The following is a 26,799-nucleotide window of genomic DNA, read 5'->3' on the forward strand; positions in this document are numbered from 1 at the left end:
GCTGATATGAACATATGTTTTTATTTCTCTTGGATATAGACCTAGGAGTGGAATTGCTGGCTCATATAGGGACTCCAAGTTTAACATACCAAGGACCTGCCAGGCTGTTTTCCAAAGTGGCTGCACCATTTTGCATTCCCACCAGCAGTGTATGAAAGTTCCAGTTTCTCCCCATTCTTCCCAACATGTCTTTTACTATAGCCATCTTAGTGAGTGTGAAATAATATCTCATTGTGGTTTTGTTGTGTATGTCCCTGATGGCTAATGATGTTGATTGTATAAAACCACTTCTTTTTGATATTAGTAATACAGTAGCCACATAGGCCAAATTAACATACTCTAGTCTTATCATTATTAACAGTCTAACATCTCAGATAAAATATGAGTAAGGAACAACCAGAAGAGATTGAGTTGAAAATTCTGAAGATGGCAAGTCATTAATTTATTCATTTATTTGAATCCTAGTTAGAGGCAAGAGACCATTCTGGATGCTGGGAACAGGGCAGACAGCCACATGGGGGCAGTCTCTGCCCTCATGGAGCTTAACATTGTGTCAGGGGAGACTGACTAAGCAACTGTTTACATAATGAACGAATTACAATCATGAAAAGCACTGTAATCCATCCAAAATCAACAGAATGCACATTTTTCTCAAACGTATATGAAATATTCTCCAGGATAGATCACATGTTAGGCCACAAAACAAACTTTAACAAATTTAAGAAGACTGAAATCATATCAAGCATCTTTTCTAACCACAATGGTATGAAAGTAGAAATCAATTACAAGGAGAAAAATGGAAAATTTACAAATATGTGGAGATTAAACAACATGCTACTGAAAAACCAATGGGTCAAAAAAGAAATCAAAAGAGAAATCAAAAAATACCTTGAAACAAATGAAAATGGAAATACAACATATGAAAATTTATGGGGAACAGCAAAAGCAGTTCTAAGAGGGATAGTCATAGTGACAAATGCCTACATCAATAAACAAGAAAAATCTCAAATAAACAACCTAACTTTACACCTCAAGAAACCAGAGGGAGAACAACAAATGAAGCCCAAAGTTAGTAGAAGAAAGAAAATAACAAAGATCAGAGTGGAAATAAATGAAATAGAGACTAAAAATACACCAGAAAAGATCAATGAAACTTAGAGCTGGTTCTTTGAAATGATAAAAAAAATAAACATTTAAGCTAGACTCACCAAGAAAAAAAAGAGAGAGGACTCAAAATCAGAAATGAAAGAGATGTTACAACTGATACCACAGAAATACAAAGGATCATAGGAGACTACTATGAACAATTATACAGCAATAAATTGGACAATCTAGAAGAAATAGATAAATTCCTAGAAACACACAACCTACCAAGAATGAATCATAATGAAATAGAAAATTTGAACAGATGATTACTAGTAAGGAGATTGAGATTGAATCAGTAACCAAAAACCTCCCAACAGGGACCGGCCCAGTGGCATAGTGGTTAAGTTTGTGTACTCCGCTTCTGTGGCCTGGGGTTCCCATGTTTGGATCCTAGGCTTGGACCTACACACCCCTCATCAAGCCATGCTGTGGTGGTGTCCCATACACAAAATAGAGGAAGATGGGCACAGATGTTAGCTCAGGGCCAGTCTCCCTCGCCAAAAAAAAAAAAAAAAAACCTTCCAACAAACAAAAGTCCAGGACTGGATGGCCTCACTGGCAAATTCTACCAAACAGTCAAAGAAGAATACCAATCCTTTTCAAACTCTTCCAAAAAACAGGAAAGGAAACACTTCCAAACTCATTTTAAAGGTCAGCATTACCCTGATACCAAAACCAGACAAGGCCACGACAAGAAAAGAAAAGTACAGGCCAATATCCCTGATGAAATTGGATGAAAAAATCCTCAACAAAATATTTGGAAACCAAATGCAATAATACATTAAAAGGATGAAGTAGGCTTTATTCCAGGGATGCAAGGCTGGTTCAACATCCACAAATCAGTCAATGTGACACACCACGTTAACAAAATGAAGGATAAAAATCATATGATCATCTCAATAGATGCAGAAAAAGCATTTGATAAATTCAACATACACTTATGATAAAAACTCTCAACAAAGCAGGTATAGAGGGAACGCACCTCAACATAATAAAGGCCACAGATCACGAGCTCTCAGCTAACATCATACTCAATTGTGAAAAGCTTAAATGTTTTCCTTTAAGATCAGGAAGAAGACAAGGATGCCCACTCTCGCCACTTTTATTCAACATAGTATTGGAAGTCCTAGCCAGAGCAATTAGGCGAGAAAAAGAAACAAAAAGAAGAAGTAAAATTGTCACATTTGCAGATGACATGATATTATTTATAGAAAACCCTAAAGAATCCACCAAAAACCTGTTAGAACTAATAAATGAATTCAGTAAAGTTTACAAAATCAATATACAAATATCTGTTGCATTTCTATGCACTAATAACAAACTATCAGAAAGAGAAATTAAGAAAACAACCCCAATTACAACTGCATCAAAAAGAATAAAATACTGAGAAGTAAATTTAACCAAGGAGGTAAAAGACCTATACACTGAAAACTGTAAGAAATTAATGAAAGAAATTGAAGAAAACACAATAAATGGAAAGATATTCTGTGCTCATGGATTGAAAGAATTACTATTGTTAAAATGCCCATACTACTCACAGCAGTCTATAAATTCAAACAATCCCTACCAACATTCCAATGGCATTTTTCATAGAAATAGAACAAACAATTCTAAAATTTGTATGGAACCACAAAAGACCCCAAAGAGCCAAAACAATCTTGAGAAAGAAGAACAAACCTGGATGTTCTGGAACAAAGGGTGGTATGCTCTGATTTCAAACTATACTATAAAGGTAGAGTAATCAAAACAGTATGGTATTGGCATAAAACCAGACACATAGATCAATGGAACAGAATGGGGAGCCCAGAAATAAACCCACACATATATGGTCAATTGATTTATGACAAAGTAGCCAAGAACATAGAATGGAGAAAGGACAGTCTCTTCGATAAATGGTGTTGGGAAAACTGGACAGCCAAATGCAACAGAATGAAACTGGACCACTATCTTATACCACACACAGAAATCAACTCAAAATGGATTAAAGACATGAACATAAGACTCGGAACCATAAAACTCCTAGAAGAAAACATAGGCAGTGTGCTCCTTGACATCAGTCTTGGCAATGATTTTTTGGATTTGACACCAAAAACAAAGGCAACGAAGCAAAAATAAACAAGTGGGACTATATCAAACTAAAAAGCTTCTGCACAGCAAAGGAAACCATCAACAAAATGAAAAAGGAGAAAATATTTGCAAATCATATATCCAATAAGGGGCTAACATCCAAAATATATAAAGAACTCATACAACTCAATAGCAAAAAAAAAAAAAAAAAATCCAATTAAAAAATGGGCAGAGGATCTGAATAGACATTTTTCCAAAACAGGTACATGAAAAGATGTTCAACATCACTAATCATCAGGGAAATACAAATCAAAACCACAATGATATATCACCTCACACTGGTTAGAATAGCTGTTATCAAAAAGACAACAAATAACAAGTGTTGGGGGGGAAGTGGAGAAAAGGAAAGCTTGTGCACTGTTGATGGAAATGCAAATTGGTTCAGCCACTATGAAAAACAGTATGGAGGATCCTACAAAGTTAAAAATAGAACTACCATATAGTCCAGCAATTCCACTTCTCAGTATTTATCCAAAGAAAGTGAAAACATTAAAGAAAAGATATGTGCACCCCCATGTTCACTACAGCATTATTTACAATAGCCAAGACATGGAAACAACCTAAGTGTCCATCAATGGATGAATCAATAAAGAAAATGTGGTGTACATATAGATAAAAGAATGAAATCTTGCCAAAAGAATGAAAATTTGCAACAAAATAGATGGACCTTGAGGGCATTATGCTAAGTCAAATAAGTCAGACAGAGAAACACAAATACCGTATGATGTTACTTTTATGTGGAATCTAGAAAAAAACAACCATCTCATAGATACAGAGAACAGACTGGTGGTTGTCAGAGGCAGGGAGTAAGAAGTAGGCAAAGGAGTCAAGAGGATCAACAGGCACACTTATTTATAGTTATAAAATAAATAAGTCATAGGGATGTAATCTACAGCATGGTGACTATAGTTAATAATACTGTATTGCATATTTGAAAGTTACTAAGAGAGTAAATCTTAAAAGTTCTCATCACAAGAAAAAAACATTTTTTAACTATATATGGTAATGGATGTTAACTAGACTTCTCGTGGTGATGATTCTGCAATATATACAAATATCAAATCATTATGTTGCACACTTGAAACTAATGTAATGTTATATGTCAATTATACTTTTTTAAATTTTTTTTAAAAAGGAAAGAAAGGTTCTGTTAAAGAGAAGTAGAGAAGGCTCTGAGACATATGACGAAGGGTCCTGCCTTCATGCAAAGGGAAGTTTGAGTGGAGATCTGCAGGACGAGCTCACTGTTAGGAGAGGGGGTGGTGGTACGAGATCGCTGAGTGGTGGGGCGGGTGGGGTGAGGAGCTGAGCAGATGTGAGGGACTGACAGTTGGTGGGTGTGGCTGCAGTGCAGACACCGAGGAAAGGAGGGGCTGGCAATGCAAACCAGATCAGGCATGGTAGCACAACTTGTGTGCAGGGTTTTGACCCATTTCCCAAGAACAGTAAGATGCCACTGTTTACACGGTTTTAAACTGGGGAGCTGGGCGATAGGATTGGATTTGCACTTTTAAATGATCCCTCCGCCTGCAATGTGGAGAATGAAGAGATACCAGGGAATGTAAGCAGAACTTTCAGGAAGTGCTATTAACGAATCCGGGCCATAAAGGTAATTTACGTCTAGGGGAGAGGATGGTAGAGAGACTTGAGAGATAATTAGGTGAAATTTGAAGAAACTTAGTGAATGATTAGATTTGGGGCTAGGAAATGGACGATGTCAAGGATCACTCTGCAAGTGGATAGATGATAGTGTCATAGACTTGATACTGGGAACACCAGGGAAGGAGCAGATTGGGGATGGTGGAGATTATGAGTTCATTCCCGAGAAGCTAAATTTTGGTGCCCAGGAAACACCAAGCAGAGAGCTGGAGTGGGCAGTTTGATAAACAAGTTTGGAACTCAGAGGAAAGATCCAGGCTAGAGGTACATACGTGGGATGCTCAGAGTGTAGATGGTGAATGTGGCCTTGGGTGGAAATGAGCTTCTTTAGAGAAAAGGTACAGAATTAGAAGAGAAGGAGCCCAGGGATGAGGCAGGAGTCACTGCAATATTTAAAGGTTATAGAAGAGGATTCGCCAGCAGAAGAGCCTAAGGTGAGATGAAGAGATGGGATGAGAACTGGGAAAGTGGTTCAAGTCAACAGACAAGAGCGTTTCAAGGAGAGAGTGGTGAACAATATTGGGAACTGACGAGAGATGTACACCATGGTGACCACTGGATTTTAGCAACAGAGAGGTCATGGTGACCTTAGCGAGATCTGATGAGGTTGAGTGGTCAGGACTGAAGTCAGGCTGGAGTGAAGTGAGGAGAGTGTGGGAGGTGAGGAAATAGAGATGATGCCAGAGGCACCTACCTCAAGAACTAGGGAGGGAAAGGGCAGAAGAGGGGGAAGGAGCTGGAAGGAGACTGTGGCCATGGGAGGGTGAAATTTAAGAGGACGAGACCTGTTCAAATGTGGATGAGAAGGATCCGCCCTGCCGGTAGAGACCGGAGGATGAAGATACAGGGAGGCGACAAAGCTGAGTGACCAAGACCTCGGCTCCTGGGGCCAGACCACCTGGGTTCAATTCTGGCTCCTCTGCCTGCTGCCTATGTGGTTTGGGGCAGGCCATTTGGCCTCTCTACGCCTCAGTTTCCTCATCTGTGAAATGGGGAAAAAGAACTCCTGCTGGGAGGGTTCAACAGGAGCATGTATGGGAAGGGCTGAGGTGTGGATAGAGTCAATTTGCCACGCTGCCCATCTCGACCCTATCCCTGAGCTCTGCCCTCAGAGACCCCATTTGCTTCCCTTTAATTCCTCACAGCAACTACCAGGCAATTCCTGACTCGATGAGGGTGCTGGTGACGGGAAACTCTCTCTACAATTAAAAATAAAGTACCAACATAATGTGAACGTATGTTCAGCAAAAATCACAAACTAGACGCTTCACAGCATCATGACTCATAGCTACTCAAATATCCATCAACAGAATAATCGATAAATAAACTGGTATATTCAGACAACAAATACCACACAGCAAGGAGAACACAAAATCCACAACCACACACAGCAGTAAAGGTGAAAGAAGTCAGAGACAAAAGAGTGTATGTTGTATGATTTTATTCAAAGGACAAAAACAGACAAAACTCATCAATACTGTCAGCTCAGGACAGGGATTCCCCTTGGGGGTGGGTGGTGACTGCAAGTGGGGGAGGGTTGGACAAAAGGAGTTTCCTGAGGGGGCTGCTGCTATGTACTTTAATAATAATTTCTAAGAAAACATTAAATACAGAATACATTTGAAAAAAACGCCTGATACTCTCCACAGCCATCTTTCAAATTCACGTTCTTTTATCAGGTCAGGGAAGTAAACACGTACATTCCAAAATGCAAAGCAACAATAGGCGTTTGCATTGTTCCTACAAAGGCAGTGACCCCAGACTCTACAAAAGGCACTTAAACGGCACCCCTATTCAGAGGAAAAGACTCGTGTTTTCTGGGGCTCTGAGGTCTTCCATAACTCAGGACGTTCCGGATGGGTAGCTTTAAAGGAAGTGTCTTCCTGACTCAGCCTGGGTGTCTGAAAAGCCTCAGCCCCAGGGAGCGTCACTTGGCCAGCCCCAGCAGTGTCACCCGCTTGTGTGAAACAGCATCGAACCCCCGAGAAGCTGCCCTGACCCTCTACAACAGGCTTGCCCAAAACCCAGACGAGCTTCAGTGGACAGTCACTTCTCACCTGGCGTCTGAATCCCTGACTGCTCCGAGACAACGCAGGGGGAGCCCCCGACCGCCCCTGCCTGGTCTCGACCTGACTTTTCTCTCCATTCGGAGCCTTTGCCTGGATTTCTGAGAATGATCGGAGTGACCTAGCCCTGGACCTAATATCAGGACGTTTACCAAACTTCCTTTGAAACCGTACCTCAGCTTGTTCCCACCATGTTGGATTCCCTGTGATTCGAGGAACCAGAGCTGCCCCGGAGGAGCCACACGCTGCCTGGGCTTCACCTGGCCTGCGGCCTCCTCCGGGGCCTCGCTTCTGTCCCTGCTTGTCCCCACCGCCCGTTCTCCTCATGCCTGGGCTCCTTCCGTTGTCCCAGGTGTGCCTCTAACATCCTGCTGAGGGCCAGCTGTGACACTGCAGGGCTGAAGTCGCCCCTCTCCTTCCCCGCCAGCCTGCTGAATGCCACTTGGAATTGGAAATGAAACAACCCAAACTCAGCTGAGTTGTAGCTTCAATAATCAAAAATGAAGCCGACAGATAGATTCCATCCAGCTTTTGGTAATTTCCCCAGGAAACACCATTATTTTCAAATTGATCTGTCCTTGTTTACAATTGCATTCTAGAAATGAGTACATGGAAATTCAGGTACCTCACTTAGTAAATTCAATATCTTTCCCAAAATTTTTTTTAAAGGGGAGGAAGCAACTAAATAAATTGTGTCCCATTTTATCCTGAAGAACCAAGACCTATATTCATATAATTCTCATTAAAAGATACATAAAAAGCTAAAAAATAAGATGCTGCACTATCTGTGAAGTAAACACATGGTGAAGTCTGCTTATCAGAGATGCTGCAAGGGAAGAGCTCTGAATGGAGATTCTCTCCAGGACACTCTACTGGAATTAGCCGGGAGAAAGAAACTGGGTATTAGGATATCAAAGTAAAGTGGCCATGCTCGTCTATGTTAAGGAGCTTGTCTAGTCTAGATGGCAAATGTCCCCTCAGGAATACAATGGTGAAGGACTCCAGAACTTCACAACTGAAAATGTGGGGCTCAGTTATATTATTATTGTTATACACACCCCTCTTCATCAGCTCTTAGAAGCAAAGCCAATCCAAGCTAGTTGACACAGGTATAACGTTCTCGAAGTTTGATCCCTGGTCCAGTAACATCAGCATCATGCAGATGCAGACCTAACAGAATTAGAAAAAGAGGAACAAACAAAGCCTAAAGTCAGCAAACAAGGGAAATAAAAAAAATCAGAGCAGAAATAAATGAAATTGAAATTAAAAAAAAACAGTAGAAAGGATCAATGAAACAAAGAGCTGGTTCTTTGAGAAGATAAACAAAACTGAAAAACCCTTAGCCAGACTCATCGAGAAAAAAAGAGAGAAGGCTCAAATAAGTAAAATTAGAAATGAAAAAGGAGAAATTACAATGGATACCACAGAAATACAAAATATTATAAGAGAATACTATGAAAAACTATATGCCAACAAAGTGGACAATCTAGAAGAAATGGATAAATTCTTAGACTCATACAACCTCCCATCACTGAATCAAGAAGAACTAGAGAACCTGAATAGACCAATCACAAGTAAAGAGATTGAAACAGTAATCAAAAACCTCCCAAAAAATAAAAGTCCAGGACCAGATGGCTTCTCTGGAGAATTTTACCAAACATTCAAAGAAGATTTAACACCTATCCTTCTCAAACTATTCCAAAAAATAGAGGAAGACGGAACACTTCCTAACACAGTCTATGAGGCCAACGTTCTCTGATACCAAAGCCAGACAAGGACAACACAAAGTAGGAAAATTATAGGCCAATATCACTGATGAACATAGATGCAAAAATCCTCAACAAAATATTGGCAAACCAAATATAGCAATACATTAAAAAGATCATATACCATGATCAAGTGGGATTTATACCAGGGACACAGAGATGGTTCAACATCTGCAAATCAATCAATGTGATACACCACATTAACAAAACAAAGAATAAAAACCATATGATCATCTCAATAGATGCAGAGAAGGCATTTGACAAGATCCAACATCCATTTATGATAAAAACTCTCAACAAAATGGGTATAGAAGGAAAGTACCTTAACATAAGAAAGGTCACATATGACAAACCCACAGCCAATATCATACTCCATGGGGAAAAACTGAAAGCCATCCCTCTGAGAACAGGAACAAGACAAGTGTGCCCACTCTTGCCACTCTTATTCAACATAGTACTGGAGGTTTGGGCCAGAGCAGTTAGGCAAGAAAAAGGAATAAAAGGAATCCAAATAGGCAACGAAGAAGTGAAACTCTTGCTGTTTGCAGATGACATGATTTTATATACAGAAAACTCTAAAGAATCCATCGGAAAACTATTAGAAATAATAACTACAGCCAAGTTGCAAGGTACAAAATCAACTTACAAAAATCAGTTACATTTCTATACTCTAATAACGAACTAACAGAAAGAGAACTCAAGAATGCAATCCCATTTACAATCGCAACAAAAAGAATAAAATATCTTGGGGCCAGCCCAGTGGCGTAGTGGTTAAGTGTATGCACTCTGCTTCGGCAGCCCGGGGTTCACAGGTTCAGATCCCGGGTGCAGACCTACACACCGCTTACCGTTTATCAAGCATGCTGTGGCAGCGTCCCATATAAAGTAGAGGAAGATGGGCACGGATGTTAGCCCAGGGCCAATCTTCCTCAGCAAAAAGAGGAGGACTGGCAACAGATGTTAGCTCAGGGCTAATCTTCATCACAAAAAAATAAATAAATAAATAAATAAATAAATAATAAATAAATAAATAAAATAAAAGAATAAAATATCTAGGAATAAATTTAATCAAGGAGGTGAAAGACCAATACAAGGAAACTATAAGACATTATTGAGTGAAATCAATGATGACATAAAGAAATGGAAAGATATTCCAGGAACATGGATTGGAAGAATCAACATAGTTAAAATGTCCATACTACCTAAAGCAATCTACAGATCCAAAGCAATCCCAATCAGAATCCCAATGACATTCTTCATGGAAATAGAACAAAGAATTCTAAAATTCATATGGAACAACAAAAGACCCCAAGTAGCTAAAGCAATCCTGAGAAAAAAGAACAAAGCTGGAGGCATCACAATCCCTGACTTGAAAATATACTATGAAGCTATAATGATTAAAACAGCATGGTACTGGTACAAAAACAGACACACAGATCAATGGAACAGAATTGAAAGACCAGAAATAAAACCACACATCTACAGACAGCTAATCTGTGACAAAGGAGCTAAGAATATACAATGGAGAAAGGAAAGTCTCTTCTATAAATGGTGCTGGGAAAACTGGACAGCCACATGCAAAAGAATGAAAGTAGACCGTTTTCTTTCGCCATACACAAAAATTAACTCAAAATGGATCAAAGACTTGAAGGTAAGACCTGAAACTATAAAACTCCTGGAAGAAAACATAGGCAGTATGTTTTACACTCTTTGACATCAGTCTTAGAGGGATCTTTACGAATTCCATGTCTACTCCGACAAGGGAAACAAAATAAAAAATAAACAAGTGGGACTTCAGCAGACTAAAAAGCTTCTGCAAGGCAAACGAAACCAGGATCAATGAAACGACAACCCACCAGCTGGGAGAAAATATTTGCAAAGCATATATCCGATTATGGTTAATCTCCATAATATATAAAGAACTTACACAACTGAACAACAAAAAACAAACAAGCCAATAAAAAAATGAGCAGAGGATATGAACACACATTTTTCCAAGGAAGATACACAGATGGCCAATAGGCACATGAAAAGATGCTCAACATCACTAATCATCAGGGAAATGCAAATCAAAACAACACTAAGATATCACCTCACACCCGTGAGAATGGCTATAATCACCAAGAAAAAAATAACAAATGTTGGAGAGGTTGTGGAGAAACGGGAACTCTCATTCACTGCTGGTGGGAATGCAAACTGGTATAGCCTCTATGGAAAACAGTATGGAGAGTCCTCAAAAAATTAAAAATAGAAATACCTCATGATCCAGCTATCCTATTACTGGGTATTTATCCAAAGAACCTGAAATCAACAATCCAAAGAGGCTTATGCACCCCTATGTTCATTGCAGCATTATTCACTATAGCCGAGAAGTGGAAGCAACCTAAGTGTCCCTTGACTGATGATTGGATAAAGAAGATGTGGTAAATATGTACAATGGAATACTACTCAGCCATAAAAGAAGACAAAATCATCCCATTTGCAACAACATGGATGGACCTGGAGGGTATTATGAAATAATACCAGACAGAAAAATAAGGCAGACAGAGAAAGACAAATACCACATGATTTCACTCATATATGGAAGACAAACTAACGCACGGACAGAGAGAACAGTTTGTTGGTTACCAGGGGGCAGGGAGGTGGAGGGTGGGCACAAGGGGTGAAGGGGTGCATTTATATGGTGACTGACAAACCATGATGTACAACTAAAATTTCACAATGTTATAAACTATTATGACCTCAATAAAAAAAACGTAAATAGATCACGCACTACGTCCCATGTGGCAGGAGCTGGTCTGAGTTATTCCGCATCTTCGCTCATTGAACCCTCAAGATCAGCCTATAAAACAGGTGCGAAGAACACCAGTTCTTTGTGACACTTCAAAGAAGCGGCTGTTAGGCCACTTTGTAGGCTTGTGGAGAGGATAAACTGTTTCCCGTTGTGCAGATGTGGAGACCGAGGCACAGAGAATTGGGTATCTCGGCTAGTGCGTGCAGCTGGTCAGTTTTGAGGCCAGGATCTAAACCCAGGTCATCTTGCTCCTCAAATTCATGCTCTTAACCATTTTACCACTGCCCTTCTCAACAGCATCGCCTGCTAAGTGTCCTGATGGAGTGACAAAGAGTGCTCTGGGAAGGCTGAGACTAAGTTCCAGGAGGAGTCAGGGGAGACTGCAAGGGGGGAGGCAGACTTGAGCAGAGACCTTTGAAAATGCCCTGCTCATCTCCTGCCGCTGGGGGATGGGGGGGCGTGACTGACTGATGGCTCCAGCAGCAGGTCTCGGAGGGCCCCACCACATTCACCCACCACATAGCTGCACTTCCCAACGCAGCTCCCAGCCAATGGCTGAGCACAGAGGGATAAGAGGGCAGGCTCATTCCTGCAAGACACAGACTCCCTGATGGGCAACTCTGGCTCAGCGACTCCCTGACAGCTTTTCCAAACTTCCACAGACCTGTACCGCTGGCCAACACTCTTCCACCAAGCCCGCCAGCCTGCCAGCTTGCTTGCCTGCCTTCCCTCCCCGCCCTCGCCCCACAGACCTCAGACCTGCAGTGCAACTGCAAGAGCAAGGCTCTCACAGGCCGTTTCCCATCTGGACATTTACTTCTTGGAGGACCCAAACCAACACAAAGACCTCTGGAGGATGAGCAGACCTCTGCCGCGTCACTGAAACTGCTCTTGCAAACATCAATAACCCAGTCACCAAGGTCCAGTAGTCTTCTCTGCAGCCTGGGTCGCCACTTCTGGCTCAATGGGTCACTTGAGACCTTAGCTCCTTTGTTTGCATCCAGGTGGGTGTTATGGACTGAATGTTTGCGTCCTCCTAATATACATATATTGAAGCCCTGACCCCAAGGTGGTGGATTTGGAGATGGGGCCTCTAAGGAAGTAATTAAGGTTAAATGAGGTCATAGGGGTGGGGCCCTGATCAGATAGGATTAGTGTCCCTACAACAGGAGACACGGGAGAGCTCTCTCTCCCCCACCCCATCCCCCTGCCCACTCTGTAAGGAAGGACAGGCCATGAGGACACAGCGAGAAGGCTGCCATATGCAAGCCAGAAACCAGATGTGCCAGCACCTGGGTCATGGACTTCCAGCCTCTACAGCTGTGAGAAAATAAGCTTCTGTGTTTAAGCGCTGCTGGCTGTGGTATTTTGTTATGCAAGCCCTAACACAGCAGACTACCCTGGTCCTCCACCCATCCCCCACACCTTTGTCACTTCACCTTTCTCCCACGGCCAGACGTCTGGAATGAGCTTAACAGGGCTAAAGTCAATGTGTTGGCAGGGCTGGTTCCTCCTGGAGGCTCTAGGGGAGAATTTGAAAAAAATAAAAGAGGGTGATGTGTTGGAGGCCTGGGTGGTGGCTCCCCAGGAGATGACATGTGAGCTAAGACCTGTTGAGGGGGAACCAGCCACACAAAGAACTGAGGGAAGAGCCAGAGCAAGAGCCCTGAGGTGGAAATCAGTTTCCTGTTGCTGCTGTAACAAATTACTACAAACTCAGTGGCTCCAACAGCACAAATTTACTATCTTACAGATAGAACTCTTTGTTTCCTTGTTTAACTCCTTCCAGAATAAACTTCATGAAGGCAAGGGCCTTGCAGGTCTTATTCCCAGCTGTAGCCTCAGAGCCTACGGCACTGAGATCAAATATTTGTTGGTTAATTCTCTAACTGTATGCAAAAATAATTGAATAAACTGAGGTACATCTACTTGATATCATACAAAAATTAATAAAATGATGAAGATGTTTATGATGCCATGTTAAATGAAAAAAGCAAGATACAAAGTTATATATAATCACAAGATGTAAAACAAATGAATATACAGAGAAAGATGACTGAAAGAAAATACCTGAAAATGTTAACAGCGTTTGCTCCAGGATGCTAGAAACATGGGTAGGCTCCCCTCCCCGCTTTCTTTCTGCATTTCCAGATTTTCTGTGATGAGACGTATTACTTTTCCCCCAGCTTTACTGCCCATTACAATACCCTCTATCAGGTCTCCCTACTAGTTAAGCCTTTGCTCTCCCATAATCCAGTGACTCTAGTTGAGTAGACTAATCTAGTGAATCTAGTTTAAGACATAAACCACACCTTGCTCACAGCCTTCCCAGGGCTCCTCGTCTCACTCAGACGAAAAGCCAAAGGTCCTACACCATTATCACCCACTTCCTCTTCCAGCCACACCAGCCCCGCTGACCTGGCCCGCTCTTCCCCAGAGATCCCCCTGGCAGCTGCCTCGCTCTCTTCAGGCCTCTGCTCAAGTATGACCCTACCAGAGAGGTCTTCCGCGCCCACCTCTATCAAAAAGCAACTCTTCCTGCCCGCCTCTGCACCCCTCCCACACACACTCACTTGATGTTTCTCCACAGCACGATGACCTTCACATGTATGAATTATTTCTTGTGTGGTCCTCCCCGAACGCGAGCACCATGAGCGAGCAGAAGCCTTGCATACTGCTGCTTCCCCAGGGCCTAGAACAGTGCCTGCTACAGAGCACACACTCAATAAATGTTTGTTGAATGAATGAATTACTGAGCGTGCTAAATGAATGAATGAATGGATGGATGGATGGGAAGTCCGGCAAAAGGCAAGAAGGGGAGGGATGGCCCTGGAGTGGTTAGTTTCAGCAGGGATAAAGGGCATCCACTTCTCTGTAACTACAGGGATGGTCCAGAGACAAGAAACAAGAAAGACAGGTAGGCGTACAGATTGAAAGGGATGGCGTCAAAAGGGCAAAGAAGCAGCGCTTGACCTGAAGGAACTCATGAGAGGACAGGAAGTCAGGGAGGGGAGAGCAGGAGCCAGGGACTCAGGGTAGACAAGAGCGCTTGCTACCAGACCCTCTCCCTAGGCAGTCTCTGCTGGTTGCACAGCAATCAGGGGGAGAGCACTCCAGAAAAATAATTAGGGGAAAGATAAAGTGGATGTCACTACTAATTAAGAGGCATTAAATGTGCTTTCAGAATTCATCTTCCGAAAGGAGCTGTGGGAAAGGATGGAGATCTGGCACTTGGAAAGATGCTCCTCTTAGCTAATTGCTATGGTCTGAATGTTTGTGTGCCCCCTGAAGTCATATGTTGAAATCCTAATGTCCAGTGTGATGGTGTTGGGACGTGGGGCCTCTGAGAGGTGCTTAGGTCCTGAGGGCGGAGCCCTCGTGGGTGGGGTTAGTGTTCCTATGAAAGAGATCCCACAGAGCTCCCTAGCTCCTTCCACCACAAGAGGACAGAGCAAAAAGAGGCCTATGAACCAGGAAGCAGGCTCTCACCAGACACCAAATCTGCCACCACCTTGATCCTTGACTTTTCAGCCTCCAGAACTGTAAGAAATAAATTTCTGTTGTTTATAAGCCACCCAGTTTATGATATTTTATTATAGCAACCCAAACGGAGTGAGACACAAGGTTACTCTGACGCTATGATAAAATGAAAGAAAACAAAGCCTCTTCATAATTCCTTTTAAGCACAGACAAAAATAAGGTCACTGTGCCACCACAAAATGCACATCACAGAATTGCCCCTGCTTTCTGACATCATCCAGTGCGGAGCAAAACCCTGCTTCCTTAGACCCTCTCCCAAATCATCTAACCAAAGCCTAAATCCCATAGGTTCTTTCTAACATCCTCTGACTCAGACGCCTTGCTGCAACAAGTAATAAACCCAACTTATATGACCATACCTGTGTTCCTGGTGGTCATTGGCTGAAATGTACTGACACATGAAGGCAGTCATTTCACATTCACTGATATCCACCAAAATCTCATCGGTAAGTATTATTATTCCCAATTTACACCCAGAGAAACTTAGGCTGGAAGAGGTAAGGTGATTTAGCAGAGATCACACAGGGGACTCCTAGGCCTAAGCCTGGTCACCTAACGTGAGGGTCAGTCTAGGCCCTTTCCACAACACCCAGATGTCCGCAGCCACGCAGAATCTTAGCTTGCATCCTTTACCTTAGAAGTGAAGTCAAACAGCAGACCACAATCCCTCCCACCAGCACATGCCTCGGCCTCTCTGAGAGGCTTTTAAAAGGACGCTGAGCTCCACAGCGAACGTGTATGTTCCCATCTGGGTCGTCGGTAAACTGATGCCCATTATATTATTCTGTATACCCGTGTGTAGACAAATACTTTACGAACATTTTAGTAAGGACAATGAACTGCAAACAAAGCCCAGAAAGACGCAGGTGGTGCCTAGATGGCCAGGCGCCTCCGGCCTTTCCACCTGCAGGGCGTAGGGCTGGATGGATGGGGCAACAGCAAGCAGGACCCCGAACAGAGCGAGGCGCTCGCTTGGGGCGCAAAATTTACGGGGCACCAAAAATCTCAGTAACCCAAGATAGCTAAGATTTAGGGCAATATTTTAAAAAATCAAGTCAGCATACTACGACCCAAGGCCCGGTGCCTGTTTTTGTAAATAAAGATGTATCTAAGTCCAACAAGCATCTAGCTACACAAAAACCCAACTCCAGCGTCCGCAATACCAAGTGGCCCCACGGGGTCCGTCGCTGAGAAGAAACGGGGAGCATGCCGCCGCGGGCCGCCGGGGTGACGGAGACCGCGAGCAGGTGGCACCGCGCGCCCGGCCGGGGGCCACCCGCGCCCGCAGCCCGAGCCGAGGCGGCGCCGCCCGTTGCCCGGGAGACGGACGCGCAGCGGGGCGCCGGCCAGCCCGCGTCCGCCGCCATGGCCAGCCCGCACTCGCGCCGCAGCCTCGGGAAGGCCGGGAAGGAGGAGCAGGAGCAGGAGGAGAAGGCGGGGGACCCGGAGGAGAGGGGGCCGGCGGAGGCCCGCGGGGCGCTCAGCGACGAGGACTTGTCGACCGTCCCGGCCTTGGAAGACGGCCGGCCGCAGGCCCTCCGGCCCCGCCCGGCCAGCCCCAGCCCGAGCCGCACGCCCTCGCCCGGCCGCACGCCCGGAGCCAGCTCCTCGAGCGTCTCGTCGCAGAGAAGTAGCGCTGCCCCGCTCGGCCCGGGCCGGGCGCGGCGCACACGGCGGGGCCCGACCCCAGGGCGCGGCCCGCCCCACGCCCCGGGCCGCCGCGGTCTCCGCCCTTCCGTCCGGGCGCGCGGGCTCGGCCGGCCCCGGGGACGGTCACAGGCTAGCACGCGGGTGACAAGCGGACGGCGGCCCGCGCCGTGCCCGGGGCTGCTTTTTACAACGCTTGTGCGTGCGTTCGGGCGGGGCTCGCGGGCTCGCTCGCTAGCCATCACACACACGCACACGCACGCACGTGCCACTCCTGGACAAGGAGCAGTGCCTTAGGGGCTGTGTACTGAGACAGTCCTGCACAATACAGCTCGCTTTCGTGTCTGACTTCTGTACTGGACCCACTCCGGGCGCTTCCTCTAGAAGAGGGTAGAGCAGCTTCGAGCGGGTCTCTCAGTCTCCCAGTGTGGACATCTCCGGCAGGACCATTCCTGATTTGGGGGGTGGGGGGCATTGTCCCCCGCACTGCAGGATGTTTGGCAGTATCCCTGGTCTCTACCCCTGGCTATGCCATTAGCCCCTACCCCCCTTTGTGACAATCAAAAATGTCTTCAGACATTGCCAGATGTCTCCTGGGGAGGGGGGGGGCGAAATGGCCCTTTTGAGAACCATTGAGAGAGTGGCTAAATTTTTTAATGTTTCATTCAACAGGTTTTCCTAAAATATTTCAGACATTTAGGAAAGACACGTCTAAAATGAATTTAGATAGGTAAGAAAATGTTTTCGGTTTCATATGATTATTTTTTTGAAGGTGGTGATATTTACCTTTTGAATAAACGTGTCAGGAAGTAGACTAAAATCATCCAGGGCATTTACAACTAATTTGTTCAAAAAGGTTTTTTAAAAAAAATCTACACTCTTAGACACTTTGGAGGTGATAGACACGAGGGTCCCTGCCCATCTCCAGCTTCTTACCCACCTGTAGAGATGACTTGTCCCCTGATGACTGTCACATGAAATAACACCTATATGCCAGTGGTGAGCGCTGTGAACATTTAGGATGTGGGTCTCTGCTGGCTCAATAGGAGAGCTATCAGACACCTGTGCAGGAGGGGGGACTTTACCGTCTTTCCTTTTCTTCTCTTTTTCTTGTTGTTGTTATTGCTGTTAGCCTTTAACTGGAATAAGAAGACACCAGAGAAACGCCTTTTGGAACATCTTTATCAATCTTCTCCGAAATCTCACACCACACCTGAGTTCACAATCTTGAACTACCATTCACTTAAGCTTTGCCTTTACAAGCAATATTTAAATGCTTAAGCATAAGGAGAATTGTTCTGTCTCATTTATGTGCTTTTATTTATCCTTTTAACATTTTAATAAAAGATAATATATGCACATGGTTAAAATATTAAAAATATATGAAGGTATAAAATTAAAAATCACCATGCCTTCCTCCACCCCCATGCCACTCCCCAGAGTTCACACACTCTTAACAGTTTGTTTTGTTTCCAGGATAATTTTAAATCGCATATTTTCATCCCTTGGTTTATCGATTTTTGACACAACTACTGACTTCCCACCATGAAAGATGAGGAATGTAGCTCATGCTACTTGCCCCCTCTCCATTTTTGGTCATTATATTATTTTTAGTTTAGGACCTTTAGTTTAACCTTTAGGATTTTAAAGTATTTAAACCTCTACTTCCTGATTTATCAATTTTCATGACTATCTATTAACTCTATTATGAAAAACTAACACATTAATGCACTTGTACTTCCTTCTAGCTATCCTCTCACCCTTTCCTCTTCCAATTAGCAACAAACTATATACATTATATAACCAACTGTATTGAAATATGGCATATATACTCATATAAAGTCATATTACTTTGCCGAGTTTTGTTATGTATATGTTAGGTTTCATAATTATAATTAACTCTTAGTGCGTTGGGTACAGATTGATTCTAAAAAGTGAAAACCAATAAACAATACTCATAATTTCATGCTAAAGAACCCGATAATGTGACTGAAATCATGCACATGAAAATGAAATCCTGTATCTGTAAAACCTGGCTCCCAAAAGGAGCACTTTTCAATTCTCCTGTTGTGTTCAGTTGTCTTCAGTCTTTCCGAGTCAGGCCCAATGGGCACACTTTCTTGATTCCCATATTGCTTTCTTTCTTTTATTCCTTTCCTTTTTGCTGGAGAAACTCCTCAGGTAATTACTTCATATAGATCTCATGGGTAGTCAAATTTCTGAGTTCTTGCTGTCTGGAAATTTCTTCATTTTGCGCCCATACTTTATTAATAATACAACGTGGCGTAAAAGCGAGGTCTAAAACCGTTTTCCCAGGGCTCTGAAGACATTGCTTCATCGTCTTCTAGAGTCCAGTACTGCTGATAGTCCGATTCCCAGACACTTCTGCCGCTTGATTGCTCCCTCCCTCAGGGTCGCAGTCTTTCCTCCGGAACGCCTACTGCATGGCTGTTGGATCTCTTGGAAATCTTCGAGACTTTTGGTGTTCACGTGCTACCATGCAGCCCTTGTACAGAATTTTTTATTTCAGGATTCATCTTTGTCATTTCCAAGAATCGGTTCTTGTTCTCTGATTGTTGCTGTTCAAATAGTTGGGTTTTTTCCTTTGAAATCTCCTTAAGGGTACTCATACTATACTAAAGTTCTCCTTTGTTCTTTGTATTTCTTCCTTTTCTTTCGGAATCAGGTGTTCCATTTGTTTATCTTGGTCCTTCTCTTCCATGCTACTCGTTGTCCTTGAGTGACTGGTAATCCTTGGTTATCCATTTGCATTTATAAATGAATGACTGGTAGTAGCTAGAATGGAGGCCTTCCGCAGCTGAGTGGTTCTGCTTCCTGAAGGGCTGCCTGGAGGGTCGACTGAGGGGAGGTGGGGCATGACAGAGCCAGCTTCCTGTGGGGTGTGGGCAGGAGCAGGCGAGCTGGACGACCTCCCCTTGACTCGAGTTAGGATAAGGACACTTCACTGTGTGGTTGCAGTTCTCCACGCATTTCTTTCTGGGTGGAATGTCCCTTCCCCATTTCTCACCCAAGGCTGTTGGGCAGGTCCTGAGCAATTGCATTCTGCGCTCTGCTTCTCTGTCAGGCCTAAAACCTCCCCAGGCAGGCTGCCCGCTCTTTGTAGAAAGCAGTTCTTCGGGCTTCCTTAGAAGTACAAACAACTGCTGCCAAGTGCCCTGTACCAGGGGAGAAGAAGGGGCTGCTGGGACAGCTGTTCCAGGTTGACCTCTTGAACTCCTCTGATGACGGTCCCAGCCCCCTCCTCTCTGCATTTGGTTGAGTCTGAGCTAGGAGCTTCACGGGGGTTCCCTCCGAGAACTTGACTCACCTTCGTCTTAAGCTGTGGTGTTCTCCATTCTGGGTTTCCAGCAACCTAAGGCCATTTATTTTCTTTCTTTTAAGGTCTTCTTCAATATTACGTGTCTACTAATGACACCTTTCTTGTTTTCCAGGGCTATTTTCATTTGTTTAAGTGTTCGTTATTTCAGTACGATGGTGAAAAGGAAGGGAATGAGGATTGTGTGCTCGGCTGCCTTCTTGACCTGGACTTCCTATTATATGGGAACCTCTCTTTCCTAGATCAGATTCTTAATTTCTCCTCATAACTCTTCCTAAGAAGATGCTTCTTTTGTATTTCAAAGCATTCTCTGGTGCATTTGGTGAGATCATGTTTTTAAGAAAGTCTGTCCTAAAAAGTCATAAAAATACAATCAATATTGATTCAGCTTCCATTTTTAATTGCCATATTGCTATTCTGGTTGCAAATGGGGCAAACTTTAGGAAGCAGATGAATGTGCAGAAACAGGTTTTGGAGCCGATCGGTTCCGGACTCCGTCTGCCTCTGCCACAGATGATTCTCGAGAGCTTCCCTGGAGCCTGTTTCCTCGCCTGTAGAAAGGGAAGGCTGTTACCTGCCTTGATGGGGTTTTGTGAAGATAGATGACATAGTGTGAGCAAAGCAGCTGCTATGTATGTACTACTGCACAGGGAGTCCTCAGTAAACGTTCACTTTGTTGTTATCCTCGGTCGTCTGCCATCTTTATACAGAATTTCAGAAACCATCCTTAGTGTTGGTTTAAGGAAGGCAGAGAGACCTAGATAAATAATGTATTGAGTTTGTTAACTACTGAACTGGAAAAACAAACACTAAATGTTGTCTGGGGACTGCTCCTTACTGCTCCTTAGTCTTGGTCCCCGTCACTCGTTTCCCTGGGAGCCTGGATAAACAGCACTCCCGCAGAGACTTGCACACGTGGCTTCGGCAGACAGTTCTTCACCTATTAGAGGCCACGGTCATTCCAGAATTGGAACACCCCACTGATGCAATGTGCTGAGGAATGAAGCATCAAAAAAGGGAGGTGGAGATGGCAGAGAACTGAGAAAGTTGAAAAAGTGACAATCCTGAAATTAAGTACATTATTTGGAAAAATTTTGTTTGATAATTTTAGAAGATCCAGCAAATTATTACCAAAAAATTGAAATTCAAAGAGGCAAAGGAACTTGAAAAGCAATAGTTACTGTTTACTTGTTGCCAGTAACAGTCATTTTAACTAGTAGAAGTCGGTAAGTTCCTGTGTTCTTATCAGGTCAATGATAACTCAAATAACTGGTTAAACTACTTGTAGAAAGATGACTGATTGTTTAATTACAGTACATTCAACTTCAGCCCTTGAGAAAGAGTTTGGATTATGTTTAAGCTATTTAAAACATTATGTTCTCATTTAAATTCAAGTAAATGTTTAAACACGCACACCATCACTGCCACCACCACTGTCACCAGCACACATGCGCAGAGAGAGTGGTAGTAATTTACTCCCTGAGGCAAATAGTGTGGTATTGGGAGCCCTCGGGATTCAGAAAGGAGTATTCTCCAGAGAACAGGTATGATGTAAACACACTGCGCCTGACTACACTGAAGAGCCATGAATGGAAGAAAATATGTCAAAGAAAATAGAAATCCAGATCTTCTATGTTTATTTGTTATTTGACTGTTAAATGTACTATATTTAGAAGAACTGCTAACAGCTACATAGGTATCAACTCAAAAGTAACATTTTGTCTAAATTTCAGGAGTATGTTTCACAGTTTGTATCCAGGAATTCCAGCATCAGTACAAACAGAAGAAAGTTGGCTTCAAGAATCTTCCAGCAAAAAGCAGCCGAGTGAGTGCTTTGATTTCTTGGCTTTTGCTGGGAGATAGGATTGCACACTGGAAAGAGCATGGGTGTAGACGGCCAGGAAAGCTAGGTTTGAATCCCAACCCCACAAACCAGCATTGTGACTCCTGGGCTAGGTACCTACGATCATTGAGTCTGTTTCTTCATCTGCTAGTATAATAATACCTCCGTCCCGGGATTGTCATGAAGATCAAAACGAGATGAAATATTTAAACTCCTGGGCACTTAGTCTTCAATAAATGAGGCATTTATGTTCGTGTCTAGAAATAATCTGCCGTTATATTTTGATACATATCTTTATTGTTTACTATAGAAGTAACATATACACGCTGTTTTTTAAATGTCAAAGCATTAAGAAATATGCAGTGTAAAAATTAAAATTTTAACTTAGCCCAATGTATTCCTCAGAAGTAATCGTTCTGAATAGCCTTCCCTTGCAACTTTGACGTTTGTTTTGTGTTCATCAGGTGCTCCCTGAGCCCCTCTCATGGGCCAAGCCCTGTTCTAGGAAACGGTAAACAAAACAGACAAAACCCCTGTCTCAGTGATCTTCTATCAAAGGGTGGGAGGTGGAGGTGATGGGGAGATAATAACACACAAAATAAGTCCATATGTAAGACATCCGGTGATGTAAGTGCTCGGGAGAAAAATAAAGCAGGGAAGGAGATGGAAAATGCTGGGCGGAGGAGGGTGCGAGCTTACACAGGTTTCAGGGAGGTCTTCACGGGGAAGCTGGACTACCTGAGCCAAGACCTCCAGGAGGCAGCGAGTGAGCCACGATGACCTCTGTGGGAAGAGTGTTCCAGGCACAGCGCACAGCAAGAGCCTCCTTCTAGAACAAGAAGGCGGCCCGTGTGGCTGCAGTGGACTAAGTAAGGAGGCGTATCCTAGAGGACGAGGTCAAAGAGACAACGAAGACCAAATCTTTTTCAATGGGAATGAAGGGAGACGTCACTGGAGGGCTTGCACAGATGAGTGACCAAATCTCACATAAAAATGGACCAGAGATTCAAAAGATGTTAATTATTCCCACATTAATCTGTATAGTCAATGCAATTCTGATGGGATTTTCCAATGGAACTGACAAATTGAATCTTTGGTCTTGCTTTGCAGTGTTAAGAGATAAACTGAGGCATTTTCAAATTTGTAAGTTTCTTTGAGCAAACCTGGATTGGAATCAGGCAGCACCAAACAGAAAGTGGTTGGGGCGCTCCACCAACAAGAACTGGGGGAGAGGTTTTTGTAGAGAAGACGCGGGAGCCCAGCAAGGACGTTATTTGATTGGCTGTCGCGGGAGCGGTTGCATTATTTGGGACAGCCTAGACGGCTGTGCGTGGCAGCGCTCTTCTTGCCCTGGAGGCATGTGCAGGGATGGACTCTGGCGTAGGTTTCGGTTTGCTCTCCAGGCGTTGCAGCCGCCTCATCTGATTAACAGCGGGAACCTCGTGGACCGCTCCACTTTTTTCAGATCTTTTATAGTTTTTTCTTTTTTCATATAGGACTCACATGCAGTTCTTGTTAGTTCATTCCTGGGTATTTCATGGTCTTTTATTGATGTAAAACTTGGAATCTTTTTTTCCTATTATATTTTCCAGATGGTTATTGTCAATGTATAGGAAAACTATTGATTTTATGCATTAACCTTGTATCAGACCCCCTGGCTGACCATTCTAATTAATTCTAATAGTTTGTCAGTTGAAAGTCTACTAGACAATTACATTCCCTGTGAATAAGGGCAGTTTCCTCTCTCTCTTAATTTTTTCCTTAGCAGTGTATCATGGACATCTTTCCATGTCGGGAAAGATCGATCTAATTCTTTGAGACGACTGCATGGTATTACGTAAAGTTACTGTCACTTATGTAATCAACCTGATGGCTAGCTATTTCAGGGTTGGTTTGGGTTTGTGTTTTAGGCTCTTCTCTGTAACAGATAATGCCTTAATGAAAATCTTTGTGCATTCATTTTTTTTATACTTGTGCTGGCATTTCTATTGGACAAAATGCGTAAAACATATTTAAATGTTTTTCAGATAGTCCACATAGGAAGTGTGTCATCTTGTGAAGCCTCCCTCTTTCTCTAACAGCAGCCCTTGCTGTCCCTGGCTCTGCTGGGAAAATGGGTCCGCCCGCTCCCTTCACCTCTGCCCCCTTGTCTATTTCCCTGACGGGTTTTTTCATCACTCCATTCCTATTTGCGTAAATCTTCTAGACATTTACTCAGAGTTGCTGGTGTGTTGTTGTGGCCGCCTTGCTCATTTCCAGTGCGGCCCTGGAATCCGTGGAGGGAATAATCCTGGTAAGTTTAGTTCACCATCTTGAACTGGAACCCCCGACACCCTTCCACCTGAAAAACCATTTACAGAATAACAGACATCAGGTAGAAAGAATAGTACCTTATAAAAGCAGAAAACAAAAGGGTCTGCGAACTGTGGTATAATCAGGTAAAATATGCATCCGTGCAGTGTTCCAGGACTGGAAAGGAACAGGAAACATTTTTAAATGTGATACATCAGTGGTGAGTTTCCTCTTTTTGTTCGTTATTGTTCATAAATGTTATTTGGAAAAGGCAAAACATTAAAAGATAAAACAAACGCAGTAAGGGTACTTATTTTTCCAAGAGGCATATTTTCTTTTATAGTCAACTTCTTTCCCACTTTGTCAGGATTGATGACACATGTACACCCTTTTCACAGGGAAGAAAATGCCCTCTGTGATGAAGAAAGCTAAACCTGGAGGCCGGGCTGCTGCGTTAAGAGGTAAACAGCTGTTTAGAGGCCTGCCCTCTGCTGCGAAGGCAGACCGCCCTCGGGACCCACCTACACTTGGGACGGTGCCCGCGTCTGGGAATACCTGCAAGAAGGCGGTGAGAAGGGCGGTCTCAGGGCGTTTAAACAGTGTGTGTGTGTGTGTGTGTGTGTGTGTGTGTGTGAGAGAGAGAGAGAGAGAGAGAGAGAGAGATGGGCTAGGATCTCCAAACTAGAAAAAATGCAATACCGTGCACAAAGGGTTTAACTTTCCTTCTAAATCTATCCTTTTCTCTTCAGAAAAATGGGTAATTAATCCAGAAGAGCCAAAACTAAATATTTTATGTGAGCTGGAGGTAAGAAATGTTTATCAGTCCAGTAATACACTGTGCACATGGTAAAAATCACTTATTCAATCTTCAATTTGCTCTCTCTCTCTCTCTCTTTTTAAAATTTAGTTTAAGGAAGACTTCCTAAGACTGTTTGAATCTTCTCTGAGAACCTTACCCAGCATCGGGCCGCCATCCATTCTGGCATTCAAACAGGAGAGTTCCAATTTAGACATTCAGTTCAAGGTGATTTTAATTTATGATTTTTTTACTTTTACTGTAATAAATGACGTAAAAGCCCACATGATGATTTGCACAAAAGACAAGGAACATACTTTAAACAAACAAACAAGCGAAGAGCTCATTTACTTGGGACAGCACTTAGACCTGGTGGCTGTGAGTCTCCTGGGGCAGCTGTAACGAAGTGGCACAGACTGGGAGCTGACAACGGCGGAAACCCAGTGTCTCACAGCTCTGGAGCCCAGAGGCCCACAGTCACGGTGTCAGCAAGTGCCAGCCGCAGGGGCGCATCCTCGCTCGCCGCCTCCAGGCTCTGGCTGTGGTCCTCGATCCTGGGCTTGCAGCTGCATCGCTCCATCTCTGCCTCAGTTGTGCCGGCGTTCTCTGTGCCTCTGTGTCTGAGTGTCCCTCTTCCCGAGGACACCAGTCATATGGGAGTAGGACCCACCCTTCATCACCTCATGTGAATGTGATGACATCTGCAAAGACCCCATTCCTAGGTAAGGCTACATTCACAGGAGCAGGGTTAGGACTTCAACATATCTTTTTGGGAGACACATCTCACCCGATAACAGTGGCCATAAAGCCTGGAAACCTAGGTGAACGTTTGTCATATTTGATCAGGTTAAGTGACCAATTAATGCCCGTGCTCAATGGGCAAGGGAAAGGTCACCGTAGTAATTCCAGCCGGATGGCACCCCCACCGCTCCCCCAGAGCGGTGAGGGACTGCCTGGGTGTGATTATTTCCAAACTTGGACAGCATGGCCCTACAGAAAGCTGCACACTCCCCAGGTCGGAACCCCCTTGATTACTTCTTCTACAGGCGCAGGCTTCTTCACTGAAAATGAGACGTCAACCATGGGAGGCAGGCATCACAGACGTGTGTGCAGGGGTTGATGGGAATGCTGTGTGTGTGCACCGGTGTGGTTGGTGTTCATTGCCATTTTGTGCAGTGCATGGAACTCTGTGATTCTAATGAGGGCATTAAATATATCCTGTAATGTAATATCAGTCAACATCGACTGTTTATATTTGCCCAGATTTCTGAACTTTATGGTCACCCTATAGACTTTGCAGGCTGAAATTCTCTTTTTTTTTTTTTGTGAGGAAGATCAGCCCCGAGCTAACATCCATGCCAATCCTCCTCTTTTTGCTGAGGAAGACCGGCTCTGAGCTAACATCTATTGCCAGTCCTCCTCCTTTTTTTCCCCAAAGCCCCAGTAGGTAGTTGTATGTCATAGTTGCACATCCTTCTACTTGCTATATGTGGGATGCGCCCTCAGCATGGCCGGAGAAGCGGTGCGTCGGTGCGTGCCAGGATCCGGGCCTGGGCCACCAGTAGCGGAGCATGCGCACTTAACCACTAAGCCACGGGGCCAGCCCTGAAATTGTTTATTCAAACATAGCACCTGCCTTTTGCTGAACCACAAAGGCTTATATCCAGGGACATTTCTTGAGCTTTCTTCCCCTGACATCCAGAGATGGGCCTCACCCAGAGATGAGGAAGGCCTTGTGGCCTTTCTCCCCAGGAATTGTCCCTGCCCTGGCACTTGGCAGGGCTGG

The 26,799-nt window shown here is 43.8% G+C and overlaps 1 protein-coding gene across 1 annotated transcript in view; it reads left to right on the plus strand.

The window, feature by feature from the left end:
• Positions 1–17,385: 17,385 nt before the first annotated feature.
• The window catches only part of ERICH6 (glutamate rich 6), a 31,431-nt gene continuing 22,017 nt past the window's right edge, over positions 17,386–26,799 (plus strand). Inside the window, exons 1-5 of the mRNA XM_058550946.1 lie at positions 17,386–17,475; positions 21,816–21,907; positions 24,616–24,678; positions 24,967–25,022; positions 25,125–25,241. Coding sequence (XP_058406929.1) covers positions 17,402–17,475; positions 21,816–21,907; positions 24,616–24,678; positions 24,967–25,022; positions 25,125–25,241 — 402 coding nt within the window. The 5' untranslated portion in view covers positions 17,386–17,401. The remainder of the gene's footprint in view (positions 17,476–21,815; positions 21,908–24,615; positions 24,679–24,966; positions 25,023–25,124; positions 25,242–26,799) is intronic.

This window comes from Diceros bicornis, chromosome 2, assembly GCF_020826845.1.
Source record: "Diceros bicornis minor isolate mBicDic1 chromosome 2, mDicBic1.mat.cur, whole genome shotgun sequence".
Taxonomy (NCBI): Eukaryota; Metazoa; Chordata; class Mammalia; order Perissodactyla; family Rhinocerotidae; genus Diceros; species Diceros bicornis.